The 19,232-nt window shown below is 36.4% G+C and overlaps 1 protein-coding gene across 2 annotated transcripts in view; it reads right to left on the bottom strand.

Annotated features, from left to right (window-relative positions):
* The window catches only part of uvrag (UV radiation resistance associated gene), a 111,001-nt gene extending 97,058 nt beyond the window's left edge, over positions 1–13,943 (bottom strand). The window contains exons 1-6 of one of the 2 annotated variants that reach the window (XM_057820829.1): positions 13,594–13,943; positions 7,556–7,673; positions 7,339–7,373; positions 1,541–1,702; positions 275–349; positions 101–186 (exon numbers count right to left, since the gene is read on the bottom strand). In XM_057820829.1, the coding sequence (XP_057676812.1) occupies positions 101–186; positions 275–349; positions 1,541–1,702; positions 7,339–7,373; positions 7,556–7,673; positions 13,594–13,698 (581 nt within the window). In that variant the 5' untranslated portion in view covers positions 13,699–13,943. The remainder of the gene's footprint in view (positions 1–100; positions 187–274; positions 350–1,540; positions 1,703–7,338; positions 7,374–7,555; positions 7,674–13,593) is intronic. The other variant, XM_057820830.1, reaches the window with a different exon arrangement.
* Positions 13,944–19,232: the final 5,289 nt, after the last annotated feature.

Genomic DNA, 19,232 nt, shown 5'->3' with positions numbered 1-19,232 from the left:
AGGTTCTTGGTTGATACATTTCGTTTTGTGTGTGTTTTTTATGTGTGTGTGTGAGATCTGCACTATACCAAATAATCTGTTTTGTGAGCAACATGCTTACCTGAGCAATGAAAAAACACTGTAAGAATTTCTAACTGAGCTCTGGTCGACCTGAAGCAGACTATTTTTCTTGCGCTCGGAATTATCCTGCAACAGAAACATGTCCGCATTGAAATGAAGCACAGTGTAGCAAATCATTATGCAAGAGTTCTTTAGAAATAAACAAATACTATACCTTCTGATCAAAGTCAGCCGCGTAATAGCCATCATTCAACCCAAATATGATCTCATTTGTATTCCTGGACCGAATCTGTAAAAAAACAACAACAACAATGCTGTAGAAATTAGGGCTGCAGCTATCGATTATTTTAGTAGTCGATTAATCGATGAACTAATTAGTTCAAATAATCGAGTAATCAAATAAGGAACATAAAAAATTAAAATACATGAGCTGAACCTCAAACGATTTCAAAAAATAAATACCGGTAAATGAGGATCAATGTACAACAAAAGAACAATTTGCTAACTTACATAGCAAACGTCCACTAGCTTAAATGCTGTAATATGCTAAATTTTTTTTTTTTACAATGCTCTTAACAAATGGTTCACACACACATATTCCCACAAAAAAAGGCTAAATATACCTATAAACTAAATTATGAATGCATAAAAAAAAAAAAAACTTTAGCTCAAACAAAAACTTAGCTTATCTTGGTCTTAACAGGGAGCAGCTGGATTAAGCCATGTGAAATGAGGCAGACTAGAGGGCAGTGTATCCACCCAAATCAATAAATCTAAATGCAAACACTGTCCAAACAAACCATTACAACACCACTTTAATTAAACGAACACTCGAAGCAGCAAAATTTCATTCAAATCTTTTTTTTTAATCGAATACTGCAAAATTTGTAGAAATAGTAATATTTTATAATCTTAAGGCGAACAAATATCAGATCTTGCGTGCATATTTTTATTTAATTTGTAAACGTACAAAATTTATTTCACATAATCATACAAATAATGTTTACAATTAATACATTACACTGCAAATTTATAACGTCTTGATTATTTTTCTTAAATCTAGTCAAATAATTTTCTTCATCTTGAGTGTTAAAGACTAGTTAACAGATTAATGCGTTAGATTACTCCACTTAATTTAAGTAAACATTACTATGGGCCATTTTTCACCTAAATCAAGAAACATTTGCTTTCAAATAATGTTTTGACCAATATCTATTCTTGGATCAAGAACATTTCTGACCATCAAGCTTTTTTATACGATTAAATATACTAATTTATTGCTTAAAATAAGTCTGTTAAGCTAAACTCATTTTCAGCTAGCTATTTTTCTTATTTCCAGAAATCTGAGTAAAAATTATGTGAAGTACTGGCAGATAATGCCCCTTAATTCTAGTAGATATATACAATGAAAACAAGGGAATTGAATTAGTTTAAAGGAGGCCTTTTATTGTGGTGTATAGGCTTGTGTGTGGCTGCTGACCTGCTGCCCTGTATATCTGAGGCCATCCAGATTGACCTTCCATTCTATGAGCAGCTGGTATTGTTTCTCCTGTCCTCCCCAGATCCTTACAACAAAGCAAGACACTGAGGTGTCCAGAAGGTCCGGCAACATGCCAAAGTCCAGACTCCTCCAGGTAGGATTCTTAAAAATACATATAACAGTACATTAGATCAGTGTTTTTCAACCAATGTGCATAGTGTGTGGTGTGTATTGGAAAATCATCCATTTTTTTAATGAATCCGCAAATGTCCCGTGTTTGTGTGTCCATGCTGTCCAATGGTCAGCAATCATGCAATACTCTTCCGTATCAATAGGCGTAAGTAGGGAGCTAATTATTTTGTTTAGTGATGCGTAAGAGGTAAAAGTGGCATTGGAGCTAGCAGCTAGCTAGCAAAACTATAATGGTGACATCAATAGTAAGTTTTTTTTAAAAAACAAAGATGCTTTGAAAGCTTTCAAACTCGACTAAGACTAAAAAATAGGGATGTCCACGATCCGTTCACGTAATCGGAAATCAGGCCGATCGGGCCATTTTTCAGAGAATCTTGTGAAACTTAAGTTTTCAAATTAAAATTAAAATTAATTAGAAATAATAAAATTTTTTAAAAAATTAAAATGTATTGTGCTGGCTAGAGTTTCCAATGTTAAGTGTTAGTTGACATTTTACAGCACGTTACTGCTATCTTGTGGTCATAATAATCCATTGCATCCATCCTGTGATGCGGTTTAGAACAAAGGCTCATTCACTTGCACAGTACACAGCCTGTCAGTCGCATTGATGCTGTTGAGTGCTTTCTGTTACCTTTCTGCCTTAAAATACTTACTATATGTAAGTATTTTATACCTATACCAACCAGTTAAACACACATATACGGCATATTATTGGGAAAAGCTGTATAAACTAAATTTGTTACTAAGTCATGCTGTATGGAAGCTAGCCTGTACTAAGAGCTTGTAGCTCAAGTGAAGTGTGGTGCCTACATGGTATTTGTGTACCTTTGTGTATTGTGCAGTTGTGTTGAATACATGAATGTTCGTTAAAGTTTGTGCAAGAAACAAAGTACTCCATATAAAAACAAGAAAAGACCAAGCCTTGTATTTTTTGGGAGGATGTTCTACGTTAGCTGGCTGTTGGGCAGCGCACAAGGAAACACACTGTTTTGAGCAGTACACTAATGTACTTTTTTTTAAAGGGCTAACAAGTAACAAAATAATCAAGAAATACAATGGCCTTGTTATGTTCCGCAACACTCTTGGAAAAAGAGGCTGTACTGTAAACAGTAACGTACTGTAACATGTTTGTTAGCTTTTTTTATTTTTTTTATTTTTTAACAAAAATTAGTATCAGATTGGGACTCAGTATCGGCAGATTCACGAAATCCGGTGACTCGGACTCTGGTGCAAAAATATACAATCGGGACATCCCTACTACCCCACGAATAAGTATTTTATCCAAAAGACAAAGACGAAAATTAAAAGGGCTGCCACAAACAACAATGCAATACAACAAGCCCAGGTTTCACACGGAGTACAAATATGAATAAAAAATGTGTTTTTCTTTGTGCTTATTTGATTCCTATTCAGTACATGACTTTATATTGTTAATATAGGCACTGAATTCCATTTTGACATTTTTTTGCTGTTGGTTTACCGTGGGATTTTTTTTTTTTTTTTTTTTTTTTTTTTTTTTTACGAAAAAAGTGTGCCCTGGCTCAAAAAAGATTGAAAAACATGGCATTCTATTAACTGGAATACAGTAAAAATATACTACAGACACTTTGATTATGACTTGAAATATTACAAATTACTTTTCAATGTAAATTTTAAGAGTGCAGTGAAAGTCAGTTTATTGTCCACGGCTAAGGAGAGGAGGCAACAGCAGTTAAACGGTTTAAAATGCTCTAGAAAAGGTTATTTTAATCCGTCATATGGAGAAACCGGAAAAGACATTCATAAACTGAAGAGCACAGTCCATAACAGAGCCCGGAACTAGCGAAGGTAACTCACTTAGGAAGTAAAAAGCCATAGCAAAATGAAAACAGGAAGGTCTGACAGGAAACATTTCTCAAGATTGACAGGAGGACTGAGACAAAATACTAGAAAACCTTTGTCAGCAACAATGCTACAGTGTTAGAAGGGAAGTTGAGCAGAGAGCTGAAATGAATAGTCTTCCTATAGTACTTCACATAGGCTACATTCAGACCGTTCAACTTTTTATAGCAGCCGAAAAGTGTTGAACATGCGGTAAAGAGCAATAATAAAGCACGTCACAGCAATGTGCTTAGTAAACAACATGCTAAACAAACATGTGAAAGTTGCCTTTCGATAGTTTCTTCCCCAACTGTTGCACTTCACGCTCCCTCCACGTTTGTTCTCATTTCCCACCACTTCACTCCGACCCCACCATTTCACCCGTTGGCAAGCAATACAAATTGACATCATCAACGCTTGTCTGAATTCCACTTTGGAAGTACTTGACAGTTCAGACTGCAGCTACATTCCATGAAATGAATGTACGTAAGTAGCCTAGATCGGATTCGAAAATATCCTCTTCCATGTGACTCAACGCATTCACACTGACTTCCTTTGAATAAAGGCAAAAATATCAAAATTGGGGCACTTCAGCCTGCAGAATGAACATAGTTCAGCCCAAGGTGGACTTTTGATCTTGTGCACGACATTCAAGCAAATATATACACAGCTCAGCTGTCATTTGAGGGTGGACAATTACAACGTGTTTCCCTCATTAGTACGTGAATAGTTTGCATTTAACCCAGGTGCAGAACTCCGATTAGGCAAGCGCATGATAGAAAAAAAAAAAAAAAAGATGCGTGAATCGGAAGTAACTCAATTTGTCATTTGAGTGAAAGTGGTGAAGTTTTCAGCAAATCCAAAACGTAATTATTGCAAGTGAGGATGTTGCATATGGCTCCTTCAAAAGAATCACCCAGAAACGCTGACTATGTTGTGATGGAAATAAGGTAGCCAGGTAATGAGCATGAATTAAAATACTGTTAAATAGTCAAATAAACCTGTTTGTCTGTTGGTATTTGACTTCTGCAAAGCTGCAAATGAGATATTCAATTGTTTCCAAATAGAGATGTCTCCCCATGTGAGGCTAACTTAGCTTTAGCACAAGACAATGGCCCTAGATTAGTTCAAAATTTGCAACACTCCTCAAAAAAATGTTCAAATTTTACCGCAAAAGATTGCATCAGGATAGCATAGTACAGTAAGTATTAGAGTTATCCGGTATTATCGAGTTGCTGATTAGAACGGCCGATCAAAGCATGCTAAAATGATATCGGACCATATCGACATAGGTTTTTCATTACCTCTTTTGGGCCAATATGCATTTGACAGTGCTGTCATGTCCACTTATTTCCTGTCCGTGTTTCTGGTATTTGATGCCTTCTGCTGGCTCAAGGTGTAATTAAATCCAGCACTATCTGCTGACGGAATCATACATGGTTGCAAGCTCATTACGAAAAGAGAGAGCTAAATGGAGCATCTAACGTCTGCAGTCAGTCAGTGCTATTGCAGTTCTTGCCATCTCACCACGTTGTTTGTGCATTATACAAGCATTGCTTGCAAGTTATATTCTTCCTTTGTTTTATATTCATGACCGATGTGTAGTATATTGAAGATGTGTACACTACTGGCCGAAAGTATTGGCACCCCTGTAATTCTGTCAGATAATGCTTAATTTCTCCCAGAAAATGATTGCAACTACAAATGCTTTGGTAGTAATATCTCCATTTACTTTGCTTGCAATGAAAAAACACAAAAGAAAATGGAAAAAAATAAATAAATCATGATAATTTTACACAAAACTCCCAAAATGGGCCGGACAAGAGTATTGGCACCCTCTGCCTAATTCTTGGAAGCACGACCTTTAGACAAAATAACTGCGAACAACCACTTTCGGTATCCATCAATAAGTTTCTTACAATGCTCTGCTGGAATTTTATACCAATCTTCTTTGGCCAACTGCTCCAGGTCTCTGAGATTTGAAGGGTGCCTTCTCCAAACTGTCACTTTCAGATCTCTCTACAGGTGTTCTATGAGATTCATCTGGGTATCTTCCTGGGTATCCTACCATAGAGTCCCTTTTCATTCAGACGCCGACGGATAGTACAGGTTGACACTGTTGTACCCTTGGACTGCAGGACAGCTTGAACTTGTTTGGATGTTAGTCAAGGTTCTTTATCCGGCCTCCGCACAATCTTTCATTGAAATCTCTCTTCAATTTTTCCTTTCCGTCCACATCTAGGGAGGTTAGCCACAGTGCCATGGGCTCTACACTTATTGATGACACTGCGCACAGTATACACAGGAACATTCAGGTCTTTGGAGATGGACTTGTAGCCTTGAAATTGCCCGTGCTTCCTCACAATTTTGCTTCTCAAGTCCTCAGAGTTTTTTTGTCTTCTTTCTTTTCTCCATGCTCAATGTGGTACACACAAGGACACAGGACAGAGGTTGAGTCAACTTTAATCCATTTTAATTGGCTGCAAGTGTGATTGCCACCACCTGTTATATGCCACGAGTAACTGAGGTAAGTAACAGGTGCTGTTAATAACACAAATTAGAGAAGCATCACATGATTTTTCAAAGGGTGCCAATACTTTTGTCCAGCCCATTTTTGGAGTTTTGTGTAAAATGATAATGACTTAATTTTTTTCCTATTCTCTTTTGGGTTTTTTCATGCAAGAAAAATAAATGAAGATATTACTACTAAAGCATTTGTAATTGCAATCATTTTTCAGGAGAAATTGAGCATTATCTGACAGAATTGCAGGGGTGCCAATACCTTTGGCCAGCAGTGTACATTTTGTTTCGTTTGCATTTGTGGTGAAATGTGGTTACTCATTGCTTGCAAGCTGTTCTTCCAGTTGCTATTCAAATTGACACATGATGTATACTTTGCTTTATTTGTGACTTTATTTTAGACTATTGACACAATTTTTTGTTGCTTTTAATTTTACAAAAAAGTATCACTGCTCTTGACAAGAGATAGATGACCACAGTAAAGCCAATTCAACTTTACTCCAGCGTCTGACTTCTCTTTAGAGCCTGACTTGTTCACTAACTGACCATTTGTGTACCCACACACACACACACACATTCAGGACGGAATAAGTGTTTTTTTTGGGCAATTTGCACTTGCACTTGATCCAAAAGCTGATGTTTGCACTATTTTGATTTAACAATAAATATAGTGGTGCAATATGGGCACTTTTCCCCCATAACTTCAATTGAAGTTGGTCTCTTATTCTTCACAGAATGTTTATTTGGAAAACTTTTAAGTTGTTACATTCATCATTATTAAAGCATCCAGTGGGGAATCACAATACAGTTACCCATAATATGTTAAGTCCACAATCGCATATATCTGTATCGGATTCTTGGAGTTGAACAATATCGAGATATCGGTTAAAAAGTTATTATTGGACAACTTTAGTAAGTATGAATGGCTAATGATGAATAAACGATAGCAATCAACCAGTATTAGTGTAGAGTGCCTTGCTCACAAAGATGATGGTTTACTTTCAAACTTGGCTGATTTTGTGTTGTAACCTATCATTTCCAGAGAGAATGTTGCTGTTTTTATTGAGGTTATAAAGTTTAAAATTTTATATTTCGAACTTAAGGTAATATCACCCAGGTCTATGTTTCTGCAATTACATTTTCTTGACCAGTGACACACATCCTAGTCATGTCAAAAATGCACCGTTTAAAAAAAAAAAAAAAAAAAAAAAAAAAAACATACTCACCAGAGAGTCACGAATGACTTCACTCTTGTAAAAATCTAAAAGAAACAAGAAACAATGATTAAAAAGGGCAGATCATAAACAATAGAAAATCATCAAATTCATTCAAAGTACTGTACTCTAATGAAAGTTTCTTCATTTTTGTGAATCTTTAACTGCTATGTGTGCACAGCAAAAATAAATTTATCTGCTATAAGGGCTACTAGTCAAATCAACTAACCACTAGATATACGATTTCCTATACAGAGATGGAGGGTGAAGTATGTATCCAGTAGTGGGGAACCATTCCTGTTGACGATGTTTCTTGCTGCAATGCTCCGGAGATGACGTAATCGTCTCTGTTGCACAGAAAGAATAACAGAATGATGTTAAATGTTAGCAGAAGACAGAAAAAAAATATTTAAGCTTAAATTCCCATTTTACAGAAACACAGAACCATCTTTTTGCCCAGAGACAAATGGTGATGATACAGAACAAATAAACAATGACATCAACTAACCCAGTTTCAGACATGTGCAATCATTTTTGGTATACACTGTTATCACATTCAAGGACAAAAGCCCCTGATTTTATAACACTAACGACGCAAGGTAACAAAGAAAATAGCATGGAGGCGTAGGTTCACGGAATTCTGCAAAGGTCTAACCAAGGCAAATGGAACTAAAAGCCTATAATGTCCCCACTTTCAATAAATGTATTAAATGGTGAACAATTTCTCTGACGACCAGCGAGTTGCACGCCTACAGTCATACTGAGATTACATGGAAGTCACGGGATTCCCTATATGATTAAGAGTCTCAGACACAAGAACGCTGATTGTTCCATGAAGGACTTTCAACCTTCCCTTAAAGATGTCAGTACGCATGGATGAATGTGAACACCAGACTGAGAGAAATGATTGTGACTCCAGTGTGAAAACTGCTAGGAAAGGAAAGACTTTCCAAAATTAAGCTTTATCTGAGACCTTGTGATGAACCGCAAACGTGTCCTGAGGGGTGAGACATGGCATTTAAAGTGATTAGAATCAGATACATTTGAGGATTATATTTGACGGAAAAATTTGCATGTCACAACTCGTGAGAAAAAAAAAAGGTAACATTTCTTTGAAAATATGTTGCCCGATAGCTTGTTTCACCATTTAATGTATTATTAAGAGTGTGTAACTAAAGTTTTGAATGCAAGTGTCTCTGAGAACTGTCTTTCAAATGCACTTTTCCACAAAACTATACCTATTCAATCATTTTATTTAGAGACACGCCAAGACTTGCAACAAGTTGAAGACAAATACCAGTCATATTAACATTTTTTTCCCACCAAACTCTGACCACCCTGGATATTGAGAGTAATCCTGAACCAATTGTGATGCACGCATGCCAAAGTCAGGTGACTTTACACACACAAGCAACACACAAGCAATCATCCCTTAAAGGGAACCTCGGACTTAAAGACTTGTAGGCTCTAAAGAGCCACAATGGTTCTCTTTTTACTAAAAGATGTTATTAGAAACATAAAATATTGCCATTGATTTAAAAAACGATGATATTTAGAACATGTTTTGACCTACGGAGGGCGCGGTGTTTTATGGACACCCGGGGTGATGACGTAGATTGTCACTGCTACTGCGAGATGTCCAACACATGCGTTCATCGGTTAAAAGCGGCGAGTAATTACTATTTATGTTTTTATTGAGTCTTTTATTACCTATTGATTGCCTCAAAATACATTTTGTATGTGTTTGCCTCTCATACTTTTAAGCATAGTGTTTATTTGTGGTAGCTTTAAAGCAGATTGTGTATCTGTTGACCACATTAGTCGTGTAGTATATTTAAACCAACCTTAATTGATATTACTACGTTTAAGTATTTTCTTAAGGCATCTTTAGTATGTTCTGTCTGTATGCATCTAAACAAAACAAACTCAGTAGTACTTTGGGTGTACATTTTGTCAGAACACCGTTTTTTTTCCTACTCTCGTCACGTCTCATCCAGTGTTTCCTGTTCATTTTGCTTTTGCTACTCATTTTGCGAAATATCGACAGTTCTGTCATGCTCATTAATGTTCCTCTCGGGTTTAAATTGAAAGAGTTGAACAGATGACATGTTTATATCGCCAGAGTCATACTCTGGAAGCCTGGCAAGGTAGCCATGTGACGTCACCGCCCTGCGACGTCAACAACAATGGCGACCTACTAGATAAACTAATTTTACAAATTGTATAAAAACGAGAATATCGAGAGGGGTTTCAATATCAAATTATTTTAACTAGTCATAACATTTATCTTTTCAGAACTACAAGTCTTTCTATCCGTGGATCCCTTTAAAGAAAAGTGCATATCCACAGAACCTCCTTGCTCTAACGAGGACATTCTGGACACTCTCATCTTAAATGTTGAAAAAAAAAAAAAATCAAAACATTAAAGTGCCTTAGCAGTTGGATTTTTTTCACATCTTTTACATTTACATCTGAAAAAACGAAATACAGTATATCAAGCTAGATACATTCATTTGTAGATTGCAAAAATTTGGAGGAAATTAATTCCAGGGATGATGAAAGGTGCTGTACAATGAGAGGAGCTTGCAGATTTTTTGAAAGGCAGCATGACAGTCAAGATGGATGAAGGTGAGAAGATTTGGACTATCTATAGATAATAGGTGAAGGTACAGTGACTGTTGATTGAAGGCAGGCAAGGGAAATTTATTTTTCTATTAACACAATTCAACAACAAAAAGGTTAAAAACAAAAACGATTGAACCAGGAAGTAAAGACACAAATAAATGGATAAAAAAGCACAGATCATTTAGTGTGTATTTGAACGGTAAAGGCAGTTAGAAATATGCCGTGGTAAACAATAGCATTTTTAATTTTTTTCAAAAACTACTAAGAAAACAAAAACTTGAAAACTGTCTTCCTGAATTAATGTCTGGAATTTATTAGCAAATTTAAATTGCAATATTTAAACATAACTTGAATCATATTAACATACACAATAAGTAATAACTTTTTAATAATCTCTTAACTATCCAGGAATGCACAAAATAAACAATTGTCTAAAGACCACTCAACAATGTCTGTCCAAATGAAGAAATTAAATATAACAGAAAAAAAACTTATTTGTTAGGGGATAACAAAAATAAATAAAAATGGAGCCTTCCTTCAGGTAAAACACTACTGCTTTTGTCCACAAGAACTGCTAAACTTAACCAAAAAAAGCAATATAGCTCCTATGGGCTGCTTTAAGACCACATAAATAAAATAAAAATGAAAATTGGGTAAAACGGGGTAAACCTCAGTTCATTACATTTCTCATATTTTAAATAACATTAACAGTGAGAAAAAAACACATACAGGTGGCCACTTCTCTCTAAGCAGATTCCTACTCGAGTTTTGCAGGTTAGCAAATTCACTTAGTTTAATGTTATGCTAGCTCTGACACGGGTAGGACTTTCAGTCGCAAAATTAGTGGTGTGTTCTCCACCTTCACAACATTGACAGCTTTTCACATTACTTAAAGTGGCTTGCCGAAAAAAAAAAATCTGATATCTCTCCTCTTCGAAGGGGCGGAAGAGGCGGCATGTTGTCGACAAGTTGTATTTCTGTCGAGGCTGTGAGTGCGTGTGTGGGTGGGGGGGGCATGTCATCAGCCAATTAAATGTGTGTTTGAGGGAAAAAATGGACTGGCACATTGAGCAAGTGAAAAGGGAGGGGTAAATTTAAGTCTACACATAATGAAAACAATTCACTTAATAATGGTAGGGTCAATTCTATCCTTAGACAAAGACAATATTAATGACCTATATAAATGAAGTCATTATAAAGTGAAAAAAAGGTTGCTCAAAAGTTGATGGGGACAATTTGAGCATCCTGAAAAGTTGGTAGTGCTATGTCCTTAAGTCCCTATGCAAACATACGCCCTTGACCTCACCTGTTTATTGGTAGACAGATTTATCATATGAAATGTCCTCTTCTGTCTTTTGTTCTATTGTTCTTCCCTTTTACCAGAAAGTGTTTATTGTTTAATTGTTAACTATGTTGTTGACAATATGGTGATTGTAAAGAAAGAATTCCATGTTAAAAAGTAAACACGTGCCCCACTCTGATATCCATATTAATCAATTACTCGTACACAATTTTAGTGAATTTACTTTTACTGTCAAGTATATATCGGTAATTGGAAAAGCGTGTCACCTTTGTGTTAATTAAGTATGAATAGGTGGCTGCGCAAATGTGGAACTAACTTGTTCACGCATTGTTGATGAGGGCGCAAGACAATAACACACTTCTTCAAGAAACCCTTACCAAATCAGTCATGCAAGTGAGCATGTGACATCAAAAGAAATTACAAGGAAAATATTTAGAGGATTTAATTAGGTGGTCACTTGACTTGAATTAAAGTAAAAGAGACTGTTCCTTTTTTGTAACTGATTACTTTTACAGCTAGATTAAAACAACCATAGCAAACAGAGAGAACAATTTTACATCAGAAAACAAGGTCAAACGATGGAAAGTTGCAAGTGTTTCGACGCAAAAATACAGTACCCCCACTGAAAAAGCCCCATCCTTTGAATTGAATCTATTTTTCATGGGCTTGTATGACTGAAAGCAAAGAGACCGAGTTAATACTGTCCATGTGAATACAGCACACGTGAGCAACCATTGAAAGAAAAGCCTGAGGATGAAGTAACCCAATACTGAGCATATGTACAAATGGTTCTTACGGAAATATGCCTTAAATAATTTTAGCAAGTAACATAATTTTGTAATTGGTGCCACAACTGTAAACTAACCGTATTTTTTTTTTTACTGTAACAACCCTTTTTTTTTTTTTTTTCTTTTTTTAAATTACGGAGCCAGTCATGAATCAAGGTTAACAGATCAATCCAAACTTGATTTATAATTGTGTGATAGAAATCATAATGAAAAGTGCACAACATTCTCATACTTAAAGCGCAAGACAACACTTATTATGGTAAACGACATTCATATAAAGTACAGTTTCTCAAAGTATTTAAGTATGCAAGCTTCGAATGTGTTCAACCTCTGATTGACATCCAAATCAGTTTGGGAAGTTAATTATATCCACACACATAAACACTAATCGACACGATATCCATTATATATTACAATAATTAATAACAATAATAAATAATAATAGTTAATGGGTTTAATGACATCACGAGGAATGGCGGGTAATTTATAATACCGTATTTTCCATACTATAAGGCATACCTTCCTTCAATTTTCCCCAAAAGCCGCTAGTGCGCCTTATAATTCGATGCGCCTTATATATCGATTAATATTGTTTAGAATTGAAAATTGGTTAATCATGACATGCCATTCTCTTTAGCACAGCTCCATCTAGTGGATGCTTAATGCAACCCCAATCCGAACTACTACTACTAGTAGTACTGGGCCTTATATTGCATGCACTAATAAATGAAAAGAGTTATAAAATAGGCAAATAATTGAAGGCACACCTTATACTCCGATGCACCTTATAGTGCGGAAGATACGGTACTCACATTTGTTTGGCTGTACCAGCACTAACAAAATATTTACACCCATGTCATGTGGCCACTTCCTTGGAATACTGGCTTTTATTTACCTTTTTCTCTTACACATATTGTAGCACATTCTAATACACATTAGAAAAGTTAAATTCAGTGGGGGGGTTTTTGGTGTTTTTTTTTTGTGTTGATTTATTAAACAATATGTCTTACTCTAGTATAGGCACGCTAAATGTATCACATTTCTCTTTAATGTGAAGCCAAGCCAAAGTTTGGATCAAAAGTGTAACATTTTGGCACTGTGAAATTAATGACAAGTAAACCATTAATCGTATGCAAACCTAACAATGTTTTCAAAATATCAAACCTGTAACAAGTGACAAGTAAACAGTCATGACATATGTCAAGGTTTTCCTTCCTGTCATTTGGTTGCACACATGCAAAGTTTTTTATTGGAATTTTACAGTAAAATAAATTAAAGCACATAATCATGTACACTTTCGAAGCAAACCAGGAAAACGGCGAACACGTCGAATGTGCAAGGGTCAATTGTTTTATAGTAATCTTGTGTTTCAGCAGCTAGCAGCTGTTTGTTAGCATCCTAGCTAGCTTGACAGGCCCGCCTTATTCCCGCAGTAGCAATTGCATACTGACATAAACTCCTTGAACACACGGCGACAGCAGCGCCCGGGTCGTCCTTTGGTCAGTTTAATATTTGTCTGTGCCATGATACGTTCAAAGGCTTTGCACTTGCCTGCTGGGATGTGAGCTCCACGTGCAAGGCTCTGGATGATGAAGCTCCGGAGTTGGTAACAGAGGCAGCGGGGATGGCAAGAACCCGACCGGTGATGGAGCTCATCCTCCTGTCGGCATCTAAGCGGGACGCCCTCAATCAACAAAACATTCCATTTTCAGCATCCACAACTACGTGGCGGCGAGTGTTAAAAAGGTCAAAGCATTCGCATGAGGACAGCACAAATGCTATTTTTCCGGATAACAAGCTACAACAGCTGTCAGCTAACCAACAGGACGTAAACAAAGTACTGTAGAGGCTATTTTGCTGTACTTGGTTCGGAAATCCGTCTCCGGTTTAGTGCTGTGACGCAAGCGTTTCTGATTGGCTAAAATGTACCGTCAATCACTAAAATATGTCGCGCAAAATTAAAGCCCCTTGTGATAATTGGTTAGCTTGTCTGTTTCTCATTTGGAGTAGGCGGGTTTATCTTGAAATCTGTCAAAGAAGCAGAATATGAGGAAGTGGTCCTTCACAAACAGCGTGACTACTACTATGAACTAGTCCCAGTTTTATGCGGTCACATTACAGCGTGTAGGTGGTTTAATATACTTAAAAATGTACACACAATATTTGATTTTTCTGATGTGTAATAGTGGAGAAAAATATAAATAAAAGCCAGTATTTGCAGGAAGTGGCTGCTGACATGGGGACAGACATTTTATCAATGCCGCACTATTTTATCCAATCAAATGTGAGTATAGGGGTGGGAACCTCTGGGTTGCTCACGATAACAATTATGTCACGATATGAAGATACAATTATCAATAGATGGGTGCGATATTTTATGATCGAACTATTGAATAAACAATTTTTAAAAAGCTATTTCTAAAGGGAAAAATAAACAATGTTGATTTTTCACAGTTTCGCAGAAAATCTGTCAAAAACTTGTCTTTCTCAGAGATTGAGAATATTTTAGTGCAACATTATTTAATAAATATAGCAGCATTATGGCTGTCTCTCTATACGGAGCCCAATTTGTTTTAGTTCAAGCCTGGTGTACAAATGCATGATCAGTAGTGGTTCGAGGATTTTTCTGAAACGGGGGCCAAGAAGGGGCCACATGTAACCGTCAAGGGCCAAGTGTCGCTGCCATCTTTGTTCAGTGTTTATTTTGGTCAGCAAGGCAATGCGCAGATTACCCTGCATGAGGCGGTAAAAACATCTGGTAAAACCTCCTACTGGTAAAAAAAAAGCAAAGTTTGTAATAATTAATATTTAATCATAATGTGTGCAAGTAAGGATACAATACATGGAACAATGAATTTATACACTTTTTTGGGAAGCCATTTTAACCCTTAGATGAATAAGTGGGTCAAAAATTACCCGGAGTGTTTTTATTTAATTTATTCATTTATCCATTTATTTATTTATTTATTATTTTATTTTATTTTAATGTCTCTGTAATGAAAAATTGTTAACAATTCATTTTCCAGGTATTCCCCAAAAAACATATTTTTGATCTAACGCCATTCACATTTTTAACTTTTTATACATTTGAAGAAATTGTACTTTTCGTATGAATAGAATAGAATAGAATAGAATAGAATAGAATAGAATAGAATAGAATAGAATAGAATACCTTTATTGTCATTACACAAAGTGTTATGAGATTCAAAGCTGCCCCATTGTGCACACACACACACTTACGCATAGAATGGACTGATACATACAATCTCCAATATGCAAAATTAAAAATTATATATATATATATATATATATTACAGAACACAAGATAAAACAATATACAATGCATCAGTGAGGAGTCAATGACTTCTAATCGTGAACCCCAAGCTTCCACCGCCAATGCGTATGATGATGGGGGGTACCCTTGATAAGCACCCCTTGGATGCCAACTGCTCCAATTGCAAGTTTGCATATGGCCAAGTGCGGTCGAATAACCACCTATTTTATCGAGCGTTTTGTGAGTTCAAATCTAAATCAACTAGATCATTGAGTATTAGTTCACACTTGTTGTACCTAGTAGTGTTGCACCGATGCCATTTTTTTACCTCCCAATACCACTTCCCAGCTGTTTAGGGACTGGCCGATGCCACGTTTCTGGAAAAAATATACAAGCTTTTCTTTTAATACAAATTTACTGCCAACTTAGCACAATGTCACTAACAGCTACAAATCAAGTCAGAAACCTTGGCGTAATTATTGACTCAGACCTAAAATTTGATAGCCATCTAAAGTCCGTCACTAAATCCGCTTATTACCACCTAAAAAATATAACCAGAATTAAGGGGCTTCTGACTCAACAAGACATGGAAAAACTTATGCATGCATTCATTTTCAGCAGATTGGACTACTGCAACGGTATATTTACAGGTCTTGATAAAAAATCAGTCAGGAAGCTGCAGCTAGTACAGAATGCTGCAGCCAGAGTCCTCACAAATACAAGGAAGCTGGACCACATTACACCGGTTTTGAAATCGCTACACTGGCTTCCAGTGAGTCAAAGGATAGACTATAAAATACTACTGCTCGTCTACAAAACACTTAATGGCCTTGGACCAAAATACATGCTTGACTTGTTAGATTCCTATGAGACATCTAGACCCCTAAGGTCGTCTGGAACGGGTCTTCTGCATGTTCCAAGAACAAGAACCAAGAGGGGTGAGGCAGCATTTAGTTATTATGCTCCTCACCTCTGGAACAAGTTACCCGAACGTCTGAAGTATGCTCAAACTGTTAGCTCCTTTAAATCAGGGCTAAAAACGCTTTTGTTTGGCACTGCATATCCATAACTGTCTATATATTTCAACCTACCTGCCTTCTATTCCTATTGTGCTTATCTCCATTGCTGATTTCAATGATTATTAGTAGTAGTAGTTTTTGCTTTATTTTTATTTTTGTTTTATTTTTATTTATTTATTTTTATTCTGTGATTAGATGTGATCATTTGTCTTGGTTTTTACGTTGTGTTGATTTAAATGTGATTTTTATGGTCTTTATGTGATGTAAAGCACTTTGAATTGCCTTGTGTTGAATTGTGCTATATAAATAAATTTGCCTTGCCTTGCATATTCACTTTTTACTTAGTTCGAACTCGATGCACTTGGTATTGAAAGACAGCAAAATGGACGCTGATGACACCATCGAGATTTTCCATCATATAGTAAAAAAAAAAAAGTAATCTTCCTTAGTATATGATCATCTCCTAAAATTGCCATTTTTGTTGTAATAAAATAACATTGTACTTATGGACAAGTTTCCGAGGTACTTAATTCCACTTAACTTAGGCATTTCTGCTCGTGACTCCAGTTTTCCACATTCTCTAACCAAAGCACAATGGAGCTGGAGTGGCATCAGTCATTAAAATCCCTCAAAAAAGTCAATTTGGAAATACCGCATCCATCTGCCATCATCACAAATTGGGAAGACAACACGAATAAATGGCTAAGAGTCACCACAACCAAAATATTTTTGTATTTTATTGATTTGTTGGCAGTGAATGGCAACGGAATCGCAAGCTCCGAGGCATCCAGTACTTACCTGCACAGGAACAAAGTTGAATGTGTCTTAATACATGAATAAGGGAATTTTGTGTTCATGAAGGCAAATGTGGAACCAAGAAAGTGCCACTGCAAAGCAATAACAGGTACAATTATCTTCAAGTTGACTTGAAGTTCTGTATGTTGAGTTAAGTTGAGACATCATTAGCTTTGCATCAGCTTCAATGATAAAGAAATGGAAAACAAACGCTCATCTACTACAAATAATACATGGGCTTTTTATCCTGAATGCATGTGTTGTATGTTTTTTGTCCGTTTGTTTCCAGGTGGAAATCGCTGTTAGGCAAGGGAAGACAACTTGATGTTTCAAACAACACTTATGTTGATGCACATATATCGAGACTTCGTGCATTCTACCTTGATGATGGAAGGCTCGATTTATGCTGCACCTTTGTTAATATTTTTCTAATAATTTTATCAATTGTGATTTCTTGACCTACTTTGCACATGCACCAATTGTTTTAAATAAAACATGGAATCATGTTGTCCAAAAGTTTTATTGGGATCAAAATGTGCAATAAAAAAGAATGACATACTATTTGTGTTTTTAATGTCCATGTGTGATGAGCTCATAATACCATAACTTCCACCAGATGAAAAAGACCGAGCAGTATTTCCTTGTAACAACAAAAATCCGTGTCGGCCCCCATTCTGCAACTGTCATATTGTTTGTAATTTAGCCTCATTTTGGTCACTCAAGTTGTATCAATCTACACCTAATGTTAACACAACAGATTGTTAGAATTTTGTCCACGAATAGTCAACAAAGTAATAAGAACATACATACAATCTTATAGGTGGCTTCTATAGGTTTAAAGCACATCCTTAACTTTTTGTCTACTGCTGGTTTGATTTAAGGCATATAGCGAAGTAGATACACTGGCCCCTTTGTAGCTGATCAAAACATTCCACTTCCAACCACATATATTGGCGCTTCCAGGAGTTCACGCACACCACAGAAAGTCCCAGAGCCTCATCTACGTCGCTCTGAATCCATTGTTGGAGATTCCATGTGTTCCTTTAGTTCGATTTTGCAGCTTTGTCTACACACGCTTACTTCAACCGCACCTCATGTTGTTCTGTCTAAACCGGAAGTCCGTAGCAGAAAATGTCAAAGATGGCGCCGCCCAATTTTTGCTCAGTAAACTTGTCTGTTGTTGTTGTTGTTGTTTTTTTTTTTTTTTAAATACTCACGACTGCCACTTCCGGCCTATAGCGAACTGCAGCCGATGTTAAGCTTGTGCATGGCCCGCGTAGTTGTACAAGCACGAACATACCAGCATATGGCCCATCAAATCAGCACCAGAAACCAGGGGTTTAAAAAGTGTTTTTGCCAGGCAGAGACTAGTCGTAGGCTCGGTGAAACTCCGCTGCTGCCTTGGGGGCGCGTATGCATCCAGAGTTGTCGACCCAAACCCTCTTTATTGATTCAGGTAAGAAAAAGAGCTTTTTGGGGCAGTCTCAGTTAAAATATCAGAGCTCTGTGTACTGATCAGGGCATTGGTGGAGCATTCATGGAGTAGAACAGTATTTTAAATAACTTACTTAAAAATAAGTAACTAAATAGATAAATAAAAGTATAGTCTTTTAAACTGTACAGAACTTTAAAATGTTCAAGCTACATCAAATGGTCAAATTTCAACCAGCCTTTTTTGAGTGCTTGTAAAACATAAAATGTCCTCAAGAGGGTGCCGTCTGCCCTTGTCCAATTTCATCTTGTTTATCGGCCTTAGTGGAAAAATTGAGATCTGCTTTTTGTACTGTGTTGTATCGTAATCTGACCATTGAGCAGATCATCTAAATCGATTTAAATAATGTCAATATTTTAAAGAAATCAATTATAATATTTACAATTCAGAGCAAGTGTTAAGAGCAAATTGAGAGGTGGTTGCAGGTATTAGCTAAGGCAAAATAGGCCTATACAGTTAGGCGATTGCAATTATTTGTGTTTATTTTGTGCCAGGATTAACGTTAAGTGTTTTTTATGCTTTGGTGTATGTACTGTATAAAAGGGAAAGAACACATTTTAAGATTTAGTATATTGACAGAGAATTAGTCTTTGTTGCTGAAGTGGCAAAA

Source organism: Corythoichthys intestinalis, chromosome 18 (assembly GCF_030265065.1).
Source record: "Corythoichthys intestinalis isolate RoL2023-P3 chromosome 18, ASM3026506v1, whole genome shotgun sequence".
Taxonomy (NCBI): domain Eukaryota; kingdom Metazoa; phylum Chordata; class Actinopteri; order Syngnathiformes; family Syngnathidae; genus Corythoichthys; species Corythoichthys intestinalis.
The sequence above is the reverse complement of the archived record's forward strand: the minus strand, read 5'-3'. Positions and strand labels throughout refer to the sequence as shown.